Raw genomic sequence first — 26,967 nt, forward strand, 5'->3', positions numbered from 1 at the left:
TATTTCCAATATAGCAACTATTTTTAAACAAAAAGAAGATAAACAAGTATAATTTGTATAGTAACACATAATTTGTATTCATTTTATGTATAGTAGCAGAATTATACAATTTTATTAAAAATTAACGCTAAGACTACTATGCACTATTTTATATTTAAATACTAAAAATATTTCATAGAATTTAATTATTCATCAAACATATAATAATATACAAATAATTTGTTTTTTAAGCATTTCTATGCAATTTAAAAAACACAACTTCTTATGTACCATATTTTTTATTTAAATATATATATTTAAAGGAAACATTTCAGAACAAGATAAATATTGGGTTTTAGTAATCAAGAGGTAAAGATATACAAAATCTTCAGAATATACAGAAATGATATCGACATTTAAAGAGAACTAAAACAAAACCGAAAGTATACTCAACTGTTCCTTGGCGCTAAAGTATCTCGCCAAGGAAGCCGACAAAGCTTTGCAGCTATTTCAGCTAAAAATAGAGTATATATTGAAATATACTTAAACATTATAAGTTTAAAGTTTAAGAAACAATAAAAACTTATGTTAAATGCAAAAAAAAGTGAGCAAAAACGAGCGTAATTGATTATTAAAGCAAATAAAACATGATTATCAGAGCATGACTGAGTATCGGAAAATTTTTAAAATCAATTTTAAAATAAAAAAAGTGAAAAAAAATGTCGCCCTTTCTTGTAAAAAGTTATCGAACAGTCTCTAGAAAACTTCTCCGTGCAGCAAAATGCTCAGGACTTTTGTACCATTCTTATTTTTGAATTAAAAAGACAGACAGTTAATTGCATCAGACGATCGCAATGCTAAACGAATGGACGGAAATCGAAGCGGTCTCAGTGAACGGCAAGTTTGGGCTACAGTCACGTGACTTCATCTTGTCCACGGGTCGGGGGTTATTCTACTCTCTCTACCCAGTATTTCTACTCTATGATTTAAATATTCCAGCACAAGCAATCTGTACAAAAATAATATTGCAATCGTGATTTTTTAAGAAAACTTAGTAAATGTTACGGAATTTTCTAATATATAAAAGCCAGGAGAATTTTAATGAAACCAGTAAATCAGGAGAAACTGGCAAAATCCAGTAGTCTACAGGAAAATTCAGTAGAGTTAGCAGCTATGTAAAATGTTTAGCACAAATGTGTTTACTGACATCAGTTCTCATAGATGTTACACTAACAAGCTTTTACACAAGTATGACATTCATTTTGAAAGCTTATATCCAGTAACTAAAGCTCATTATACACAACAAAAATGGTACCATATTAAAATGCTATATGAGGGGTGTTAATAGGCACTCTGTGAAAATAATACAAAACTTAAACATCAGACATAAGATCATGCTTCTGTTTGATACATTATGTGTGCTTTTTTCTTTTCAGACACAAATTTAATTTTACTTTCAAACAACTGTACTTTTACTCTACAATAACTTTATTTGAATTAAGAACTACATTTTACTATAATTTATAATAGAATTGAAAGATACTATTTAATCAATTTTAACAGAATTGTATTCCAGCATTAATTGAAATGAACCTGAGAAACAAAATATATGAATGTGCATTACAAGAGCTAAGGAATTATTATCAATGATTTGATCATTAAATCATGTATTTTAAAAACAAAACTAAACTGTTAATTAGAAACACAAACATTACTCCCAAACTCCAGACTTAATTTTGTATAATTACGAAAATGAGTACTTTGGATTACATTTCACAATATGCACACAACTAACAAAAGGAGAATAATGAGAACTCTGAATTCTTATAAAAATGTCCATATAACAGTCAAATTATAAATAATTGATAATATAATTATTCTAAAATTTCTAGAAGTAAAGCCGATTACAGCACAGAAAACTTTCATATTTTTTAGATCCAAATTAAACTAAAAATATTTTGTTAAAGCAGCAATAAATTGCATTGTTTTACCCAAAGATGGGAACTTATTAGTTTCGGGAGTCTGTAAAAATGACACTTAACTCTTATTGATGTCAGTAAGACAAAATTAATAATGGCAATAGGTACATAATATAGCTAATGTAGCAATAAGTTTTTTAGAACATCCTTAAATTTATAAGTACTTAAAAATCTTAATAAATGACTTACGCCAGAAGGTATTTAACAACTATAGGTTTTTAAGTAATCTTTAGTTGTTTACTGAGCTTGGAAAAACCATAAAAAGAAAACTATTTAAAAAACGCATCTATATAGAAAGTTAACACTAGGTTGTATAAGGAAGTCATTTTGTCTGCTTTTAATTTCAATTAGAAAAACAATGATGTATATAATGACACAATTTCTTAGAATTTTGTGACTTTTTGTACAACATATAATTTTTTTATTGTTAATATTTACTAATAACTTGTTATAAAACTGTATTTAATATAAAACATGTTAAAAATTAATTTTAAACAAATTTATTTACGCATTCACAATCCAGTCATTTTGACTGCTTTTGGGCAATATAGGTATATACTAATTTTCCGTCTTTCTGGTGTTAAAAGAAAGCATCTAAATAGACAGTTCTCTAACTATTGTTTTACCAAGTTTATCTTCTCCAGCCAGCTGTATGTGCTACACAGACATGCTGAAAGTCAGTGCTATATATGAATCATGAACCACTAGAGAAAAAAAAGTAATATTAACAATACTATCAATTTTTAAAGCAAAACTGAAGAAAACTGTTCAATAAAACAAAAAACCCGATCTTTTCCAGGACTGCCACAGGAAATATGGTGATAAATATCAATATGTTTACTACAGAAAAGACTGTAACATGTTTTAAGGCAAACACTTTTAATAACGAAAATAACAAAAAAAAAAAAAAAACACAATTAAGCTTCAATCATTTTTACATAGTTAAGATGCTCGATCTGCTGCTGACTTTAGCGAAATCTTTATATCAACTGTCCTGCTAGTGGCACTGCAGGCTCACTCAAACATCATGCGCCGGAAAGCTATAGCGGGAATTCTCGACAAATAATTATAATTACATACGATAAATTACAGTGCCAAAAGAGATAAGTTTTTCACAATGACACAAACTCCCATTATTTTAATACTCATTTACAGAGTTACCTGATTAATTTTGAATACATTAATCTCATCTATTAATTTAGAATGCAAGGCATACATTTCATACGGTAGTTAATACAAAATTTAGAAATATATATAGACAATTGTCGATCAAAAATAAAAATATTCCTAGCTTTAAGCACAATTTTTCTTAATCTTTTATGATCTTTTAATATTCCTTTCTATGAGATATACATAACATGAATTTTAGCAACCTTCCTAAATTTTCATAACAAACAGCACAAAACACAAGTTTTTATTTCCATATAAGCTCATTTATTATTATACATAAATAACAGACTATATAATTTCCTAAAAATTATGTTAGTTCATATTTGCTATATTACCGTTGATCTTACTAATACATTCTTAAAGATCAAACATTTGCGTTAGAATAAATATTCCAACATGAAAACATTTTTAGGTTATCAGAATTTTTCCTCTGCAAAAATCATTTAACAATTTTTTTCAAATAATAACAACTCAATCAATTCATGTTAAGCATCTAAAAACAATTTTCTGGTAGAGGGAATATTTGTAAATGCGCTTTACAAATTTAATTCTCAGTGAAAAATAAGACGTGAAGGATTTTTCGTTTCATGGATTGTAATATATCAACATCTAAGCAATCTTTTCAAAATTAATGAGGTAAAAAACAAATGCAATAAATATGTACGGTTAATATAATCATGATTTTTACTTACTGCAACATATTTGATATCATTATATGCTGTAAAATTTCAGCACATGTATTAAACAAGCCATAACAAATATTCATGTGTACACTAACGATGTGGAAAAACGGATGAAAACCTAACTGATTTCGATCAAAAATATTTTTTTAATACCAACAGAGTGCTTTTCAACAACATGAAATCGATGTTTCGATTCCTGTTTCCTATAAATCCATTTTGACAAAAGGGTTTTATATCGCAGGATTCTGAAATAGAAAAAAAAAAGAAAAAATTCGAGCAGAGCTAAAAACGAACTTCTTTAATTTAGAACAGTCCTTGTAATTTTTATTTTATATCTTGGGTGCTAAATACACGATGATTGATTAAATAAAAGGTCAGAAGCAACAATTTAGGGTACAGAATTTTAATAACTTGTTAAAATTCACCCACATAACAATTATTAAAAGCAGAGAAAAGTAACAGAATTATTTAAAGCAAGTCTTAATGAAAATTATCTTCTAAATGTTGAATGCGAGGGTACTATTTGTGTTTTGGTAAGAGATAGAGAGAGAGAGTGAGAGTATAGCCCCCATTTAGGCAAACTATTCATCATACGTTTTGGCGTTTCATTTCGTAACTTAAAATATCGAATCGGCTTCACTAATTAATTAGCATATTTGAGGGAACCCCTTTAACCATTAAAATTGAGTGCGGAGATATTTATACAAATGTAGCCAAATAAGGAATTAAACTCGACACATGACAAACCTTCCACTTTATTTATGTCGTGATATTAATTTTCTTACATTTGTTTTCTGCTCACGACCTGTTGGAATTTATAAATTGTAGAAAACTCTTATGAATGGTAAAAATGCGTGTAAATATAAACACAAATCAAAATTATAAAACTTTCTAGATCATTAAAAGCCTGATGCTCATTAATGATATTAAAAGCTAATACAGTCAAACCCCGCTATAGTGAACCTTCAAGGGACCGAAATTTCGGTTCACTATAACCGGGAGTTCACTATATCCGTTACGCAGGCAATTTCACTAATAGTTCCCAAACTCCTCCCTTTTATTACATTATATTCATATAAATGACTGAAAAATATTATGTATTAGCAAAAAATGTGTTATTTTCCATCACTCTTCGTCTTACGTACAAATAAAAATTAGTAATCTTTAGCTGATGAGCAATCCTCAACACCAGATATGGAAGCACTTCCCGACTCTCAGATACGTTTTTCCTGAATTTCTGTTATTCCGCTTTTTAAGCCTGTCTAACCTGCCATTCGAGCACATAAAAGTAGTTTCTATAGATGGATTTAAAAATCGGTTTATCTATTTATTTTGAAGTAGAAATTTCAAAATTATTACAAAGAAAATAGGGGGGAAATCAGCCGAAGACAGAAAAAAGTTCATTATATCCAACTTCCTCACATTTTTGGTTCACTATATCCACTAATAATAACATTATGCGTGTATAGCAAGGCACGGGACCGAGCATTTCGTTCACTATATCCGGGAGTTCACTATAAGCCGTGTTCACTATAGCGGGGTTTGACTGTATTATAAAAAGCTGGAGACGATGTAGTCTCCTAAGCATAACATAAGCGGAGGGATACGCAGCAAGTTTTCTAAATTTCTTCTGGTTTCTGGGGAGAAGACCGTGTTGACCTTTCTCCCTCCTTCTTTTCTCAGTTGTATAGATGGTGTTTTTAATAAAAATGTAAACAATAACAATCTTGAGCTTATTGGGAATTACAAATCGACAGTGTCAACCTTCATCTATCAAAAGGTAACTCAAGATAGAATCAAGTTGACGTGTCTAATATACTAGTGAATTTGTATTTAATATTTGTAGTGGTAGTTATGACACATTACTCCCCTTCCAGAATTTTAACTGGGATAGAATTCGAGATGAACGGATGCCAATAGTTGATTCATGCTATTTATTTATTCATATCAATTTTGATCATTATATTTTTTCTTCATTTGTTTTTAAAGTATTTCGTTCATTAATTTCTTTCCCTTCTTGTTAATTTTTAATTAATTTAATCTTTTTAATTAATTTTTAGCTTTTGTAGCATTTCGCTCATTTTTTTTTTCTTAATTTTCGTTTATAGCATTTCTGTCATTTTTTTCTTCTTCTTAATTTTTGTTTATTACCGGGACACTTTATTTACTTCACCGGATTTTTTTTCTTCTTTTTCTTTGAGCAGTTTTTTTTTAAAGCAAATCAAATGTTTAATGGGGCCCATCCATCAATGTTGGCAAGTTTTCATCACATCCGGAGGTCACCAATGAGGGGAATTATAAATCGACTATGTCAACCTTCATCTCTGAAAAGTTACCTCAAGACAGACTTGGACTTGGATATGAGTTTGGCCTGCGAATGCGGGCACCTCACTTCTTCTTCTGATTTCTGGCCCTAGGGCAACTGAGACTAGTGGTTTTAGTTCGGGGGAGGGGGGGAAGTATTAGCAGTTTACTAACATGGATTAGCTATCGATGATGTTATTTATTTGGAAGGTCCCTAGAGTCATTGGCATGTATAAGACAATAAATTGAAAAGATATGTATAAAATTAATTATTTGCAGGATTTGAAAATAGGGAAAAAAATATCATATATTTACAATAATTACGTATTAACATTATTTATAAAACTTGATGTTTGTATTATTTAGAGTGATCCTCTGTTATAACGATGACCCGGTTAACGACCGCTCGTACCGGGTTGCTCATCGTGATAAATTTAATAGATCTGCAGTACTAATCATCGTACATTGCACTAAATTTAATAGACCTCATGACAGAATTAAGTTAACACGTCTTATATACTAGTGAATTCGTTTTTAATGTTAGTAGTGGTAGTTACGCCACAAGCTCATTACCTGCTCTAGTTTCGGTTAGAAAGTTTGCAACTGCTTACTACAGCTTATTCTGCGAGGCGATATTTTCAAACGGATAATTCTGTTTTCTATAAAAGAAGTAAATTAGATAATTTCTGGGCTCAAATCAGCCGTATTTCATAAAATATTAATATTAAAAAGTAATTCTGGTTAGTTTGAAGCGAAAATTTGTTTTAATTATTTTGTATATTGTTAAAAAAGGTGACATGGTGGCTAGATTTTGAATAAATCGTTTTTTTAGCATTCCTGATTTGGCCTCTTTCCATTTGTTTATTACTGTTTTTTCTTGTTGCAAGCCGTGCACCATAATACGTTAGCGTTAGCACCTTTATTGTAATAAGTATTGTTAGCATTGTAAACACAAGTAATAATTAATCAAATTCCTCGTTTACACGAATCTCAAAACACAACGAACACACGTTGTGTGCCAAATGACTTTAAAATACACCGAAAGCAGTAATCCGGAAGTATAGGCTGTATGGAACTTGCAGTGGTCCCTAGTTTAGAAAACATCATCCATAAAAACAAATGCCACACTCCCTTCTTCTTTCCTGGTGGTCCCGCAGTGAACTGATCGTTAAGACACGGTTCGCAGCAGATCACCGAAGTCATGCATCACTGGCTACGGTCAGTGTGCGGGTGGGTGACCACTTGGATCAGTCTGCTTGGGACCGAGGGTGTGCGGTATTTGTCCTCGTTAAACTGTTCTACCGTAAAGTGCTCGACTTCGCGCGCAGGTCGTCGGGCTACCGAAGCGGGGGTGCCATCCCTTCCGCAGAGGATCAAAATTGTGATGGCATGTCTTCGGATCATCCTCCGGGATGTTTCCCAGACCGTCACCAATAGCCCATTGTGCAGCTTTAGTGTGACGTAAAGTAACAACAACAACAGCTTTCTTGGTGATAGTGTTGCCATAGATAGAGAGTATTGCTCTACGTCACTGTAAGCGGCACTTATCTGTAGGCGGAGCTTATTTTTCCTTGCAGATGTAATGGTCCGTATAAACTTCCGGAGCAACCGGAACTTATTTCTTTTCTAGTGTTTTTATTTAGGCTGATTGAATCATTGCTGATATGAATCGCTTAATATGAAAAATTCATTTTTAGGAAAAATACATGAAAGTTAAGGAAGAAATAAAGGTTTCTTGAAGTGGGTTTGCTTTTAAAGTCTCTAAATAACTCAATATAAAGATCTATACGCAAACATTACCTGGAATTATTACAGAATAAAGCTCCTCACTATTTTTTTTTTTAATGCGGGCTACATTTGCTTCTACTCAGTGATGAAGCCAAGAGTCCATGTTATCCCTCTCCTGAAATTTTGAGTTTTCTGCATATATTTCTTAAAATTTTTCCAAAAATAATTTTTTATCTAATATATACAGTATTCTTATTCTTCAACTTTCAAGATTTCATCAAGCGTAATTTAAAATAAAATTTGGCACTTTCCCTTAATGTAAAGCAAAATTTAAGGCAATATCTAAATAGAGAAACATGACTTTTAACACTAAATAATTCAGATTCGTGTGTGCTATATTTGACATATGAAAAATAAAGTTACTTTAAACCAGAGGTGTCATTTTGTGTGGCACACAAACTCAATTTAAATTGAAACAAAAATAATTTTAAAAAAAAAATTTTCATGTAAAAGAGTTAGTTAAAATTAAAACAATACAGAAATCACATTAGTGTTTGTATCCTTGTAAGTTTTCTCCTTATTATTTGTAATTGTAAAATTTTTACATTTAAAAAAAAAGTAATTCAATGTAATTTTCTGTTTATTATTTTCTTGCTCATTTAAATATATAAAAATGATGAGCAAAAAATTGTGATTGGCTAAATGTTAGCCATTGTTTAAATTTCACTAGAAACAATTCAATTTTTCAAGATTTTAAAGATAACATCTGTGATATTTGCTAACTTAAAGCTTAATTTGATCTAGAAAAAAAAAGTTACTGTACGTGTAATAATTCAATAAACAACATTAACACGTACGGTAGCATTTATTGACTTGATATAAAATTTATATTAATAATTGCCATGTCCAAGATTTTTTACATTAAAAGTGGTGCACAACAGGCTCAGTGTTGAACACCCCTGCGTTAAACAATTAAACTTCCTAAAGAAAAATAAAATAAATACATTTTAAGAAAATTTCATGAAGTAACATATCTCTCTTTTTTTTTTTTTGTTTGCGTGCGGGAATTGAAGATATTGCTTTTATTTAAGAAAGAAAAAAGATATTTCCATTATGAAATTTAATTTTTTGAAGAAAATAAAATTTCTGTTACTAATTGACAAGAAAGCCACATTTTGAACTTCTTTTAATGTCATAGCTAAAAGTTACAAGTTTTAAGCTGTGCATGTTTTCAGAATGCCATGAATAAGTAGTATATTTGCGAGGTAAATATATCTTAACTTAATATTTAGCTGCTAGAGACCAGTGTCTTTTAAAAACATAATTGCATTTCGTATTTTGAACTTTAAAATAATTCTCCAGAAAAAGGATCAGACATTATTATATGACAATTTTTCTTGTCATCATCATTCAACTTGTGATAATAGGAAAAGCTCATTTCGATTTAATAAAACAAATTTTTATTTCCAAACAACAAACATTATGAAGATAAGATTTGTTGTTGTTGTTAATTTACGTCGCACTATAGCTGCACAATGGGCTATTGGCGATGGTCTGGGAAACATCCCGGAGGATGATCCGAAGACATGCCATCACAATTTTGATCCTCTGCGGAGGGGATGGCACCCCCGCTTCGGTAGCCCGACGACCTGCGCGCGAAGTAGAGCACTTTACGGTAGCACAGTTTAACGAGGACCAATACCGCACACCCTCGGTCCCTACGCAGACTGATTCAAGTGGTCACCCACCCGCACACTGACCGTAGCCAGTGATGCTTGACTTCGGTGATCCACTGCGGGACTTATGAGGATAGGAGAAAACGCCAACAGTTGGAAATCTAATGCAAAACATAATAATAAGAAGACTATAGCGATGTAGCGGAAGTTCGCATGAACCGGGGGAAGTTACTTCCGCTTAGCGAGCTGTTTGTTTGTTTATTTAGAAAACGAGGTGAATACAGTTAACCATCCATCCTATCGTATTTGCTGTCTATCTAGCTTCAGTCAGAGCCTTATTAATGGGAATAGAAAGCTATAAGCTTAAGCAAAGATCTCGTCTCACTATACTACACCCATGCCCTTGTCAATCATTCATTCTAAACAATCCGAGCCTCCATGGTCCGAGCTTTTATGTGTATCATCTTAAATAGCAATTCTTGCTTTAATATGTGCGAAATATATTCATTGATTTTAGTTTGTGTGCTCTAAGATACTTACACAATGTTTGTTGAAAAGACATCGGCAATGAATGGAGAAATATAATTATAGGCATTAAATGACAAAAAGTGTTTTAAAATAATGTGAAAACGTAATTTCTATAAACTGTTTACCTGTTTCAGATCTTGTTTATATGTCACAGTCTTAAACTTATTCTTGTGAAGCATGTATTCAGTTTTGTATAGAAAAGTCATCTAACTGACCACAATCGGAGTCATACTGATGAAAAATAATGTAACTGATTACAGTCTTGTTGATATTAGTGAAAAACCTTTTTCTTGTAGTATATGTAGTAAGAGATTTTCTTTTTCAATAGTGATCTGACTAAGCATAGAACTTTTCATACTGGTGTAAGGAATCATTCTTGTAGTATATGTAACAAGAGTTTATAATATATTAGGCACGGGAGTTAACACAATTCATGTTCACACTGGGAAGTGACATTATTCTTGTTGCATATGTAAAGAGAATTTTTCATGCAATAGTAATCTGATAAAACACAGTTAATGTTCATACTAATGAAAAACCTGATTCTTGTAGTAATAAGAGCTTTTCATCTAAGAGTGATCTGATTAAGTATGGCTGTGTTCATACTAGTGTGAAATCTAATTCTTGTAGTATATATAACAAGAGTTTTCCACAAAAAATTCATCTGACTATACACCTTCCTTTTCTCACTGGTGAGGAACCTTTTTCCTGTAGTATATGTTATAAGAGTTTTCCCCATAGAAGTAATCTGACTACACACAGTTATGTTCATACTGGTGTGAAACCTTACACTTGTAGTTTATGTAATAGGAGTTTTTCACAAAAAAGTAATCTAACTAAACACAATCGTGTTCACACTGGTGAGAAACCTTATTCTAGTATATAATAAGAATTTTTTCATGCAAAAGTCATCTGACTAAGAAGAGTTGTGTTCACACTGTGGAGAAACCTTATTCTTGTTTTTTATGTAATATGAGTTTCTCACAAAAAAGTAATCTAACTGAACACAGTCTTGTTCACATTGGTGAGAAACCTTTTTCTTGTAGTATATGCAACAAGAGTTTTTCGGGAAAAAGTTATCTAAATGAACACAGTCGTGTTCACACTGGTGAGAAACCTTATTCTTGTAGTATGTGCAACAAGAGTTTTTTGAAAAAAAGTGATGTGTCTAAACACAGTCGTGTTCATACTGGAGAGAGGCCTTATTCTTGTAGTATATGCAACAAAAGTTTTTCGCAAAAAAGTCCTCTAACTGAACACAGTCGTGTTCACACTGGTGAGAAACCTTATTCTTGTGGTATATGCAACAAGAGTTTTTCGCAAAGAAATCATCTGACTAAACACAGTCGTGTTCACACTGGTGAGAAACCTTATTCTTGTAGTTTATGCAACAAAAGTTTTTCGCAAAAATGTTATCTGACTAAACACAGTCATGTTCACACTGGTGAGAAACCTTATTCTTGTAGTATATGCAATAAGAGTTTTTCGCAAAAAAGTGATGTGACTAAGCACAGTCGTGTTCGCACTGGTGAGAAACCTTATTCTTGTAGTATATGCAACAAAAGTTATTCGCTAAAAAGTTCTCTAACTGAACACAGTCTTGTTCACATTGGTGAGAAACCTTTTTCTTGTAGTATATGCAACAAGAGTTTTTCGCAAAGAAGTTATGTGGCTAAACACAGTCGTGTTCATACTGGAGAGAAGCCTTATTCTTGTAGTATATACAACAAAAGTTTTTCGCAAAAAATGTCTCTAACTGTACACAGTCGTGTTCACACTGGTGAGAAACCTTATTCTTGTAGTCTATGCAACAAAAGTTTTTTGCAAGAAATGTCTCTAACTATACACAGTCGTGTTCACACTGGTGAGAAACCTTATTCTTGTAGTCTATGCAACAAAAGTTTTTCGCAAAAATGTCATCTGACTAAACACAGTCGTGTTCACACTGGTGAGAAACCTTATTCTTGTAGTATATGCAATAAGAGTTTTTCGCAAAAAAGTGATGTGACTAAGCACAGTCGTGTTCACACTGGTGAGAAACCTTATTCTTGTAGTGTGTGCAACAAAAGTTTTTCGCAAAAAAGTCCTCTAGCTGAACACAGTCGTGTTCACACTGGTAAGAAACCTTATTCTTGTTTTATATGCAACAAGAGTTTTTCACGACAAAGATATCTAACTAAACACAGTCGTGTTCACACTGGTGAGAAACCTTATTCTTGTAGTATATGCAACAAAAGTTATTCGCTAAAAAGTTCTCTAACTGTACACAGTCGAGTTCACAATGGTGAGAAACCTTATTCTTAAAGTATATTCAACAAAAGTTTTTTCGCAAATAAGTTATCTGTCTAAACACAGTCTTGTTCACACTGATGCGAATCCTTATTCTTGTGCTACATGTAAAGTGTTTTTCATGCAAAAGTCATCTGACTAAGCACAGTTATGTTTATACTAGTGAAAAACCTTACCTGTGCAGTATATGTTATAAAAGTTTTTCACGTAGAGGTCATCTGACTGAGCACTTTGTGTTCATACTGGAGAGAAGCTTTATTCTTGTTGTATATGTAATAAGTATTTTACTCACAACAGTAATCTGATGAAACACAGCATTGTTCATGCTAGTTAGAAACATGATTCTTGTAATTAATTCTTAACCCCGTATTCACCATTGACACTGACCTAACGCAAAACACCCAGTTCCGAAATCCCCGTTTGGATATATTGACTATTAGTTAAAAAGTGTATTTTTCATTATTTTTTGTCAATCTGTTTCATAACTAGGGTTTTCTTAACTCGCTGCTAACTTGCACTCCGGTGTTAGATTTACAGCTTTATTAACTGTGATTGTTTTCAATTTTTGCTGCTTTTTAAAACAATTTTTCTATGAAGGGATTAAAAAGAGATTGCATTGAGTAATTAAATTTAAATCACTCTTTTGCTGGACAAATGAAAAAGATGTTAAGTTTTGTTTTCCTAACTCAGTTGTATAGATGAGCAAAAGGATCTAAGTATTATAATTATGAATTTAATATTTTTTTTATAATGGATATCATAAAGCTTCACACAAACATAGAAATATTACTGAAATTTAATTAAAAATACTTTTATTTTAAACAAGGATCAAGAGGATTATGCTACATCATTCTCATTCTTATTCACCCTTTTAATATTTAACATATTATCAATAACATATTATCAATAACTTAAACCATTGAGAAATTTTTTTCTAAAAACTTAAAATGAAATTGTATAAAATAAACTTCTCTGCTCAGATAAGCATAAATCAATATATTCCTATCCTTCAAAAGAAGCTAGAAACGACTATTATTGGACTGCCATCTGCAGATGATAGAGAGGATTACCGTCAGGGATATGATTAGTAATATAACAATTTTTTTAAAGGCAAATGTCATAATATGAACAAATGTTTCAAAACTTTTAAAAAAATCATAAATTTAAAAATTTTATTATTTAAATAATTGTAAATAACAATATATCAGTTGTATATGCACCAGATGTCATAAAGTAGCCAGGCCATATATTTATAAAAATGTTAAGTAAAGACGGCATTTTAACTTCATATAGTTAAGCAATTCATCTCTCCCAAATGATTAAATTTTTTCCAAATATTCAGCTGATTATTAGATAGTTATAAAATTATAAATGGTTATTAAAGTTATTTGATGCAGATTATTGTGTAGTTAAAATGTTACCTCGCATCAAGATTTGTATTGATTACGTAATATTTATTTCAGCATAATTTTTATTATATGTTTTAAATAATATTAATGTTATTATTATATATTAAAAACAATGTAAAATAATGTTTTTTAATTCTATTAATAGTTTTGTTCTATACATAAAAAAATTTAAAATGTCATTAGCTATCTTAATATCTAAATATTGCACATTATTTTGCCTGTTCATCTCTATACTATAATTTATTTTTGGGCAAGATCTATCATCCAGACATATATTATTCAGATCTATAATAATTTTATAAATTGTATTCTCTTTTAAATTTTATATTTCTTTGAAGCATCGGTTTTTTTTTCATTGAAAAATATAGATAAAAGCTAGTTAAATTATTTAGAATCTTATTATTTACACTATTCATTTGAATTATTACTATGGACACAATCTGAGTTATCTACATTTTTTTTCCGATTGAAAAATTATTTAAGTGCAGCAATGACTGCTAATAATAATTTGAGAAATATACATAATATCATCTATAGAATATATTAACCCCGGAAAATTTAGTTTTCATTTTATTAATAAGCATTTATTTGATATAAATTAATTATAGTTAAATCTAGTAATAAATTGACCTCACTGAACATCAAAAGTGCTAATTTTGAAAATATAAACAAATGAAAATTCGCCAACTACTCACCTACAATTACTTGAACCGGGATAATCTTCAGGTTTTAGTTAGTTAACTCTGGATCCAACTGACACGCAGTTACGTACATGGTGAGAAGAAATTTTGGAATCTAACCTGGATTTGCTCTCATAAAACCTGTGGGTTAGTTTTCATAGTGAATACGGTGTCAAGGAAAATCTCTGTTAAGGATTTTTATGTTTAATGTTCTGTTTATACTGCTGACTAACTTTATTCTTTTTGTAAGTTTATACAGATAATGTTTAAATGACCTGTTCACAATAATTTTCATTTTAGTTTTTAATCTCATTGTGTACCTTTATTTAACAATTTTTATAGAAAAGTGTTTTCACTGTCTAGTCCAGAGTTTTTAATATCAAATCTGTTTGTGAAGAAGAAGAAGAATATTTTTTTTTCTTTCTATTGAGTTGGGCTGAACTGATGTTTTCAGAATAATGCTTGCATATTATACTATCAAAATAAAATATTTTTTATAAAAATTATTTTGATAAAATTTTATTTGTATTTGATACAACTTAAAATTGTCTAACATAAAAGTTATATCTTCTTATCAGAATGTTTTATACAATGTCTTAAAACTGTAATTAAAATTCATTTTTTGATGTTTTTAAGATGAATTAAGAAATATATGATTTAAAATAAATAAAATATCAGAATCAATAATACATTATTTAGTTTTAAGCATATAAAATTTTATTTTATCATTTTTTTAATTTTAAAATCCATATTAAAGCAATGTAGAATTGAACTAGCAAAAAATAGCCATGATATCGTTCAATATCATAACAATAGGCTATAGGTAGGATACGACATCCCTTATATTTTTTTTAAAAAAAAAGGGTTTCCAATTTAAAATTTATTCTCTCCCAAATTCCGGAGTCTACATTTTAAAGACTAAAAGTTGATGAATGGTAAATTTCTTTTAAGTGTTTACCATAATATTTTTAGTTCCTTGTAATATTATTGAAACGTAATTATATGCCCATTTATATATAGACTTTTGAACATAAAATTTAGTACAGCAAATACTTGCTTCTGTGTTAAATAATAATTTAGGGATTCTTGTAATTTAATCAATCGATTCAAGTTATACCAACAAACACTAAATACACGAGGTAAAATTTTATGAAGTACTATGATCCGCAATGATTGTCATAAATACGGGGATTCTCATAAGTAGGAAATAAATGGTAAAAAAAATATTTAAGAATTCATTTTAACGCTATAACAGTTATTATAACATTACAGGGTTTTCTTAATTGAAATTGGTCGAAAAAGTTTAATTGATTACATAGCTTTTAATGAATATCTCGTATTTTAAATTTTAACATATTCATTAATTTAAAAAAAGAGTGCTTTCAGGGAAAAAAATTATTAAAAAAAAAAATAAATAACCCTACTACTACACTACTAGCTATTAAATTTGCTACACCATAAAAGCGACACACCACGAACGTTAAATTTGCAGGACGGAAGAAGCATGTTGTGGTATGCAAATAATTAACTTATCAGCGCATTCCTGCAATGCTGGCGGTGGTATCGACAACTACAATGTGTATAAAAGAGATTTGACAGTAAGTTTCCCATGCAGAAGTTGAATTTGAGCGTTGTTCTTGGGTAAAAGATTTGTTATGCCTCGTGTAAGAAGGAAAAATGCCTACCAGTTTGTCTCCTGAGTTTGATCGAGGTCATATTGGGGCCTACCGGTATTGCGGTTTATCATATCGAAGTATTACTACTCGCTTTGGTTGAGATCCCATGACTGTTGGCAGAATATGGAATCGATGGGTTCATGACGGTCATATGGAACGCCGTGCAGGATCTCGGCTCCCTCCCGATCACTAACAGCCGAGAAGACGCATGTTATCCAGATGATCTTAAGGAATCGTACTGCTACATCGCAAACCCTGAGTCAAGAAATTTGGTCATTTGTAAGACAACGAGTGTTTGCACGAACAATTTGATGTTTGCAGCAGCATGGACAGTCAGTTCGGCTACCCTTGACTCTGCATCGCATGGTGTGATCAACGACGAACCTGGACGCAGGAATGGCAAGTCGTCGTCTTTTCAGGCGAATCCATGTTTTGTATACAGTGTCATGATATCCGCATCCGTGTTTGGTGACATCGTGGAGAGCGCCTATTGGCAGGATTTTCACGACATCGTCACATTGGCCCATCACCTGGAGTAATGGTATGGGGTGACATTGGATACACGTCTCGATCACCTCTTTTCTCGCATTGGCGGCACTTGTTTGCATTGCCACATTATCGGCACAACAGCAGCCGTTACATTTCTGATCTGTTAGGGCCAGTTGCTCACCCTTATCTTCGAGGCCTCCAAAACGCTACGTTTCAGCAGGACAATGCACGACCGCATGAAGCCCGCATTGTCCAGACTTTCATTGACACAGAACATGTTCTCCTGATCTCTCAGCAATTGAAAGTGTCTGGCCAATGGTTGCCGAACGTCTGGCACGCCACCATTCGTCAGTCATTACGGTCGATGAATTGTGCCACAATGTTGAAGCTGCATGGAATGCTGTACTCGTTCATGCTATCCCATCTCTGTTCGAATGGTTGCCCAGGTGAATAACTGCTGTTATTGCTGCCAGGGGAGGCTGATCAGAGTACTGATTCCTCAGGATCTATACATCTAAATATCCTGAAAATTTAATCACTCGTTCTTCCAACTATAATATATGTGCCCAATAAATATCATTCTGTTATTTGCATTTTTTTCTGGTGTAACAATTTTAATGTCCAGTAGTGTAGAAGTAAGAAAACTATTTCTTGCATAAGCCTTATGCTGAAAATGTCTGAAGCAACCCGCTTAGAATGCTTTTAACACTTTTGTAAATCTATAATTATATGAAATAGAAATGAAGCTTTTGAATATAAATAATATCATTAACTTGAAACCATTACATCTTAAAACATGACTTTTTTTTTAACCTAAGCATGAGCTTTAAATCATAATTTTCAAAATGCTGGAAAAGTGTTTTTTTTTTCTTTCTTTCTTTTTATTTCTTTTTTTTAATGCAGAAGAAAAGAAAAAGATTCAATAATTTTTTAAATAAATCAATTAGATTTCAGAACAAAATTGTTAAATAATGAAAATTGGTCTATTCATTCACATTTACGTGCTATTATATAAAATACGATATTAAACACTGACATTAAAATTATCTAAAAAATTGGAAATCGAAAGATTTATTTAAATTTGCTGATTTTTGTTACTTTTTCTCTTCATACTTTACAATTCAACACAATTAACGTAAGGTTTGAAATAATATTAAAGCATAAACATGCATTATTTGACAAATTATTTCACTCACTAATCTAATATAAAAACATTTAAATGCGAAATGTTATCAAAAATATTTATGGCCGTTTCGATCTCGTGAATACCCAAAATGCTTAAAACTATTAAATGATATTGTATAAAATAACGGTATAAGCAAATTTTCTTGTGTGCGGAGGAAGAGAGTCACAAATTTTCCTTATTTTCTAACTCTGAAGTATGCAAATTTTGAGTTTGCCGTCGAAGACGACGATTTAGCGGCAGCTAATTTGATTCGACTTTCATGTAAGACAAAGCGGAAGAAGATGATCGACAACGACATTCAGTAAGCGCTTTGTTTCGATGAGTGCGATGCCTCTACAAAGTCATTTAACCGAATCGGAAGCTTGAAGAGTTGTTGGCCGGTTAAAGGGTCATAAAACACAAGCCGAAGTAGCAGAAGCCACTGGAGTTTCACAAAGTGTGATTTGCAGAATCTGACAAGGGCATAGAAATGCAACAGCGCGCAATGAGGACTGTTATTTAACGGCTCGGAGACATCGAAATATAAATGCCATTCTTCTTCATTAACACATTCGTTCGACAACTGGCACCACAGTTTCGATATAAACTGTCCGAAACCGCCTTCACTCTGTAGGTCTGAATGTTCCCGACCAATGTTGTGTGTCACGTTAACAGAAAAGCATCGTTGTGCGCTCAGGAAGTAGGCGACTGAGCACGTGAACTGGATTAGAAATGACTGATTCAAATCAAGCTATTCGATTAAAATGATTGAAATTACTATTCGAATCAAGTAAATCAGATCCCTGATTCGATTCATGCATCGCCATCCAATTACAGTAATACTTCAGTTCAATTATTTTTTTTTTATCTTAATGTGTATTTTTTTTCTATTATAAGTTATATATATTGAAAATAATGATTGCATCTTTACTGCCAATTTTAATACTTTATTTTTAGGGAAATTCGACCTGCTGGTAGGTAAATAGTGACTAAATTTTTTCAAAATCATGAATTTCATAATTTAACTAAAACTTAATCGATTCTTGTGTCACAGTTGCCAATGTGTTGCTGGACTAAATTTTTTCTACCGGAATTCGTGTTGCCATAAAGGGTTAAACGAATATTAATTAGTGTTGTTGTTGTTGTAGTTCATTTACGTCGTACTAGAGCTGCACATTGGGCTATTGGCGACGGTCTGGGAAACATCCCTGAGGATGATCCGAAGACATGCCATCACAATTTCGATCCTCTGCAGAGGGGATGGCACCCCAGCTTTGGTAGCCCTACGACCTGCACGCGAAGTCGAGCACTTTACGGTTTAACGAACATTAATCCGTGAGTTTTAAGTATCAGTATATTTAGTTGATTTTTCAACAACGTTGTTAGCATTTATCTGCATACCTTTTAAATCAAGAAACAAATTGGAAAGTATATATAAAGATAACATTTGTCTTAAAAATTTTGGTTGAGCACATTGGATCAGGATCTGCGATCCTGAGAAGTTAGACCGACGGTTTCCTTATGCTGTTCCGAGGAACTCAAGGTCTCCTTTAAAGGGGTTTCGCGAGTTGGTACTTTTTATAAACAGAACTAACTCATTAGTATTATTATTAAGATCCAATCTATAATTCATAATTTATTTAAAATCTTTCCGTTGCCTTTGGCCTTATTTTTTAAAAGAAAATATAATATTTCTTACAATATATTGAAGAAATTATGACAAGAACAAGCAAGTATGCACAGGCAAGTATTTATAAAGTATGGCATTAGTATTCCAGAGTATGCCTTTCAAAACAAAATAACTTTTATCTTAAATAAAGAAATCCGTTTCCCTAATAACCATTTTCAACCTTTATAGCAGCTATTTTGAAGTTTCCATTTCGAAATAAACTATAATTTTTCATTTTCAGTTCATGTATATACATTACCGTATACGACAGAAATCAAGAGAATGTCAACAGTCCCGTAGTCGTTTTGGTGAATGTTCGAAATATTTGTTATGTTTGATTTGATATTAATTTATTCGTTGATATTATATTTATTTGATATTTTAATATCTTCTGAGAATAGATTAGGAGAATAGATCAGGAGAAACATCAGTGTTTGGAGTACCGGTTAATAGCATATTGGGCAGAGGCACTTGACCGGTGGAAGTCAACAGCAACCGATTTCGGTCATTTACAGCAACATATATATCAATGGCCATTCAAAACAATTTTGCCCCAGGCCACGCTTTGCAGGGTTTAGACACAACAAGGTCTAGACCTAATTTATAGTTTGGACATTTACCAAAGCGGCTATGTGATTGTCAACATTCTCTAGCGAACGTCAACAATCACCAATTTGGGTCATTCACTATAACATATATGCATCAATGATAAATTCATAACTAGACTAGATATAGCACAAGGACTGCGAATTGAACTTGTTGTTGTTGTTGACGTATGCCAATTTGGCTGAGGGGTTTCGATTGTTCTTGTTTTCCAGTGGCGCCATCTATGGCCAAGAATTCGACTTCTGCCACGCTCATACGTCACACCCGTTTATAGGGCGGACCCATTCATACATCCACTCATTCATCTGCAGATCGTAATTTAGACCTGAATCACAGAACGATCAATCTCCAATCCAGTACCCCCAGAGGTATTGATTTGTTATGGGAACATGGAGGACTTTGAGACTCGACAGATTTAACGTGCATCAGTCACCATTTTACTCAAAATTTAAGATTATTAATAAAACAGTTAAAAATCTTCAAATCTCTAATTAAATATTAAAAAATAGTTTTTCTATTGATTGTATAACGTACACAATTACTTTAATAAATTTCATTTATAAAATCGGAGTTCCGACGAAAGAGAATTAATTACTTGGGGTTCTGTACTCGGAGAAAAAAATGGGTACCACTGTCTTACACTATTAAGCCCTTAGCTTGAGCGCTCGAGTTAATTCGAGCGAGCTAAACAGAAACAGGCCAAACTGTGCACACTCGAGATAATTCGAGCGGTGTTGAATTTTATGTTGCTATAGTTTTTCACACTCGAATATAATCGAGAATTGAAAATAACAATGTGAAAGCTAAGAAACAAATCGTTTTATTGATATTTATCATTTACATAGGATTGTAAGCTATAACACTTATTTATTCAAGAATAAAATATAGCCTTTTTACATGGAAGAAAAACGCAGTGTATCCAAATTGTCTACCAAAAGAAAACTTGAACCAAGCCAAGACAATGTTCTAAAGCAGTGTTCCCCAACCTTTTTATCACCGCGGACCTGTCAACGTTTGATAATTTTACCGCGGCCCGCTGGGGGGAGGGGAACGTTTATTGTTTATATTTTAGATTATTTTGATTTATTAATTTTAATTTAATTGTATTTAAACACGCCTTCAAAATAAAATACAGTTACACCAAAAAATAAATATAAAGTGACTTAACATTTTAACTTACTAGAACGCTAAATCAATAAGAATCTTGAACTTGTTTCTTTGCAATGAGACGGTTCCATCTGGGGGTAATCGTTTTAAAACGTTAAAAAATTTATGTCACTACCTTCGGGAGCCCCTTTTTTAAATAAATAAAATTTTAATGGAACACAGATATTTTTAATTTTTGGTTTAAACCTAGGATTTTAAATTCAGTTTCAATGAAATGGGCGGCCCGGTTCCATTTAATTCACGGACCGGTACCGGTCCGCGGACCTGGGGTTGGGGAACACTGTTCTAAAGTATGTTTTTTTCCATAAAAACATATGATTTTTTTAGCCGGTATTTTTCAAAACATCTGTGCGTTACGGGGTTGAAAGGACATTTTTGCAATGTAATAATTAAAAAAAATATATTGATGCTCTATCCCCAGTTTGTTAGAAGACTGGATAAAATTGAGTGCTTGCATATCGTTAAAAGAACAACCTTTTCACCCATCAATCTTTATTTTTTCTCTTTCAAAAATATTTTTCTCTTATAACGGATGGAGAAAAAAAAAATCACCAATGATTTATAAAATCATTATCGCGAACAATTAATTTCGTTTTGCACTTCGAATCAGAATTAGTTTAAGTTGTCAGTGTTCTTGATGATTCCAAAAAATGACTTACAAAACAACCAATGATCTATTCTGAGGTGTGATCAAAATTCACAGTTCTATTTTCAGTAATATAAAATACTAGCTTCATCTATAAAACAATCAAAGGTACAAAATGGCGTAAATATAAACATAATTATTGTTAAAAAATGAATAAATATAAACTCAAAGCCATTTTGTTTCTTCTCCACAAAAAAAAAAGAACAAATAATCTCAAAAAAGCAAAAACGTTACTATAGAAACTTTATTTTATGAACTCATAGTAAAAAATTAAGCTGACGATGATTCTGAACACAATTAAATTTTTTTAATTTGTTCCTCTATTTCACAATTATTTGTAAAACATGATAATAGTTACTTAACCGCTGACTATAAGTTGATGTTCCTTTAATGGTTTCTTATTATTGGAAACACCAGTTTTTATTGGAGGTAACTTATCTTTCCTCGGAGGCAATGTTTTCTTGCACTGTTTCTTGAATTTCTGACTCATGTTCCACGTCTTCAAGAATGGAAAAATCGCAGACATTCTCACCTGTTGAATTTTTCCTTAAATAGAAACAGCAATCTCTCTTCAACTGTGTTATCTGATACTTAGCCTGCTGCATAATAGGGCTTCAGTACTACGTCTCATTCTAGATCATTGATTAATATAGATTCCTGGTGCAAATACTACAATAATAGAGACAAAGCGTAATTGTGTACGTCGTCAATATCAACTACGACATTTCTTTCTAACATAGCGTTGAGAACTGCAGATCTCGCGCAAAGAATGGTCTGAACTCGTAAAGATTTCCTAAATTTTCTTTATTTTAGAACACTATACTTACTTTTAATATAAAGCAAAAGTGCATACGAAATGCTTCAAAAATTTCATTTATTTCTAAGTTGCTTTTAAAATTTCGACATACATTATTTTACATGCGAAAAAATAATTTAATTGAAATGTACCATAAAAAAAGTAAAACCTTTATTTTCTGAGTATATTTTGCATGAAGTATTTTGCGTTCTTTTGCAAAGTGTTCTAGGTGTTAATGGCTCAGAAGAAAGAGAAATTGTTTCAAGATAGAATCCATTGCTGAGCAATTGTTCTGTTCCACTGCATCTGATTGCATTTTATACAAACTTTCCCAAATTATTTCATTACCTAAAGATCAAACGTTAGTACTTAACGTCAAGTACTTAATATTGATAAGGAAAATAGGATAGAAAATTTATCTGAAAAATTGCAATAAAAATTAATAAAATTTAAAAATGTAGAATTTTCAGTTGGTAAATATTATCGCAAATTGATGCTTACACACTGTTTTTATACTTCATAAGTGCAAAACATTATCTCAGCAGATTTTTATGAAATATTTTAAGCACACAAAAGAATACAAGTTATTTTATTTATTTATTGTACTAAGATACTGTAATCAAATAAGTACTACTTGTCTTGTTGCCGCATTGGGTATGAATTTTTACTTTCATAAAAGTTTTTTAAGTACGAAGCTATAATAAATTAAAGAAGTCAAAATAACTATTGGTTATCTGAACAATTTAAATCTTTATTTAATAAAATAGTTGTCACAATTATCCATTTTTCTTCAGATGGAAGATTTCACACTTTTGGTAAGACTTCAACTTAAAATACACTTCTCCTAAATTTATAATCTCAAATAAATTTATTAATAAGCGTACAAACAATAATTTTAGATGCAAATAACATATATAAATAAGAATTTTGCTCAAAAGAATTCTTTCCTTGATTAAACGGCTTCAAAAATAATTACTTAGTAGTAGTAGTTTTTTCTAAGTTTAACATAATTCACTCAATAATTATTTATGAAAATCTATTTTATGAATTTTTAATGTTATATTTCACATGCTAAAAGAAACTAGTTTACAAGAAAATATAAAATTAATAGATTTTACTTAAGTTTTCAGAAGAGAAAAAACAATTTAAACAGTAAAAAAAAAAGTTTTCTCCACAAATTAAGTGCAAAGTTGAAAATAAAACAAAAACTCAGAATAATATTTACCATTTATTAAGAATATGAACAATAATTTTAATTAGGCCTCTAAAATATTACTTACAGGTTTATTAGTAATTTTTTTAAAATTAATTAAAACAATACATTTAAAAAAAACTTTAAAGTTAATTGTTCTCGCTTTAATACAGAAATTTTGAACTGCAATTTTTTTTTGCTTACACCTGTGAAAAGTAATGTGGCTTACAGAATTTCATAGCATAGATTTTCTAGTTTAATAAATTTCCAGCATTGGAAAAAAAAGTTTCATATACGTAACATAAGTAAGTATAAACCTTAATAATTACATTTTAATTGACGAAACTCGCCTCTGAAAATTTTTGAAATCATAGCTGCCAACATGGATAGGAAAAAATCCAGCAGATTTCACGAAATAATATAAATTTCATGATAATTATTGCAGAATGTACTAAATATTTTACACAAAGGGAATTTTAGAGATTTTTCTAGCCATCAAAATAGAATATCTGCAATGTTTTTCAGTTAAGATTGACATTAAACATACTTGAAATTTTTTGCATTATGTTTACTCATAATTTTGAATATTGACAGGAATTTAATTTGTCAAAGATATTTAAAAGATTTTTTAAAATTTATTTAAAAAGAAAATTCTGAATAAACCGAGCATTTTAGAAGAAAAAAAGTTTTGACCTGATTTCTAAAAATGAGGTTCGCTTCATTATGTATTAATAAACTAAACTAAACTCAGTGGCGAGACAGCTCATAGAGGGCTAAGGCCTACTGTGCCCATCTCAGTTTTCTTGACCTTGGGCTCTGGGATGCAGGAGCAGATGTTCCGGTTAGGTGGTCAGCCGAACGCGGAACCCACAGTGTTTAATTCCCAAGCACGCTTGGTACTCATTTATAGACCCACTGAAGGGATGAAAGGCTGAGTCAACCTTGCCCGGCCCGAGGATCGAACCATAGACCTGTGGCACGACAGCGCGAATCACTACCGCTCAGCCACCGGGCGTCATGTATTAATAATACCTATTCCAGCACAAGCAATCTGTACAAAAATAATATTGCAATCGTGATTTTTTAAGAACACTTAGTAAATGTTACGGAATTTTCTAATATATAAAAGCCAGGAGAATTTTAATGAAACCAGTAAATCAGGAGAAACTGGCAAAATCCAGTAGTCTACAGGAAAATTCAGTAGAGTTAGCAGCTATGTAAAATGTTTAGCACAAATGTGTTTACTGACATCAGTTCTCATAGATGTTACACTAACAAGCTTTTACACAAGTATGACATTCATTTTGAAAGCTTATATCCAGTAACTAAAGCTCATTATACACAACAAAAATGGTACCATATTAAAATGCTATATGAGGGGTGTTAATAGGCACTCTGTGAAAATAATACAAAACTTAAACATTAGACATAAGATCATGCTTCTGTTTGATACATTATGTGTGCTTTTTTCTTTTCAGACACAAATTTAATTTTACTTTCAAACAACTGTACTTTTACTCTACAATAACTTTATTTGAATTAAGAACTACATTTTACTATAATTTATAATAGAATTGAAAGATACTATTTAATCAATTTTAACAGAATTGTATTCCAGCATTAATTGAAATGAACCTGAGAAACAAAATATATGAATGTGCATTACAAGAGCTAAGGAATTATTATCAATGATTTGATCATTAAATCATGTATTTTAAAAACAAAACTAAACTGTTAATTAGAAACACAAACATTACTCCCAAACTCCAGACTTAATTTTGTATAATTACGAAAATGAGTACTTTGGATTACATTTCACAATATGCACACAACTAACAAAAGGAGAATAATGAGAACTCTGAATTCTTATAAAAATGTCCATATAACAGTCAAATTATAAATAATTGATAATATAATTATTCTAAAATTTCTAGAAGTAAAGCCGATTATAGCACAGAAAACTTTCATATTTTTTAGATCCAAATTAAACTAAAAATATTTTGTTAAAGCAGCAATAAATTGCATTGTTTTACCCAAAGATGGGAACTTATTAGTTTCGGGAGTCTGTAAAAATGACACTTAACTCTTATTGATGTCAGTAAGACAAAATTAATAATGGCAATATGTACATAATATAGCTAATGTAGCAATAAGTTTTTTAGAACATCCTTAAATTTATAAGTACTTAAAAATCTTAATAAATGACTTACGCCAGAAGGTATTTAACAACTATAGGTTTTTAAGTAATCTTTAGTTGTTTACTGAGCTTGGAAAAACCATAAAAAGAAAACTATTTAAAAAACGCATCTATATAGAAAGTTAACACTAGGTTGTATAAGGAAGTCATTTTGTCTGCTTTTGATTTCAATTAGAAAAACAATGATGTATGTAATGACACAATTTCTTGGAATTTTGTGACTTTTTGTACAACATATAATTTTTTTATTGTTAATATTTACTAATAACTTGTTATAAAACTGTATTTAATATAAAACATGTTAAAAATTAATTTTAAACAAATTTATTTACGCATTCACAATCCAGTCATTTTGACTGCTTTTGGGCAATATAGGTATATGCTAATTTTCCGTCTTTCTGGTGTTAAAAGAAAGCATCTAAATAGACAGTTCTCTAACTATTGTTTCACCTAGTTTATCTTCTCCATATCCATAATCAGCCAGCTGTATGTGCTACACAGACATGCTGAAAGTCAGTGCTATATATGAATCATGAACCACTAGAGAAAAAAAAGTAATATTAACAATACTATCAATTTTTAAAGCAAAACTGAAGAAAACTGTTCAATAAAACAAAAAACCCGATCTTTTCCAGGACTGCCACAGGAAATATGGTGATAAATATCAATATGTTTACTACAGAAAAGACTGTAACATGTTTTAAGGAAAACACTTTTAATAACGAAAATAACAAACAAAAAAAAAAAAAAAAAAAAAAAACACAATTAAGCTTCAATCATTTTTACATAGTTAAGATGCTCGATCTGCTGCTGACTTTGGCGAAATCTTCATATCAACTGTCCTGCTAGTGGCACTGCAGGCTCACTCAAACATCATGCGCCGGAAAGCTATAGCGGGAATTCTCGACAAATACTATAAAAAATTACAGTGCCAAAAGA

General features: G+C 31.1%; 1 protein-coding gene across 1 annotated transcript; it reads left to right on the top strand.

Moving 5' to 3' along the window:
* Nucleotides 1–9,736: 9,736 nt before the first annotated feature.
* Nucleotides 9,737–12,387, top strand: LOC147807657 (uncharacterized). The gene has a single exon (XM_087165484.1). It carries the CDS (start codon nucleotides 11,020–11,022, stop codon nucleotides 12,349–12,351), a length of 1,332 nt encoding a protein of 443 aa, XP_087021610.1. The 5' UTR covers nucleotides 9,737–11,019; the 3' UTR covers nucleotides 12,352–12,387.
* The last annotated feature ends 14,580 nt before the right edge of the window (nucleotides 12,388–26,967 follow it).

Source organism: Parasteatoda tepidariorum, chromosome 6 (assembly GCF_982258835.1).
Source record: "Parasteatoda tepidariorum strain Cologne lab strain chromosome 6, Ptep-v5.0, whole genome shotgun sequence".
Lineage (NCBI taxonomy): Eukaryota > Metazoa > Arthropoda > Arachnida > Araneae > Theridiidae > Parasteatoda > Parasteatoda tepidariorum.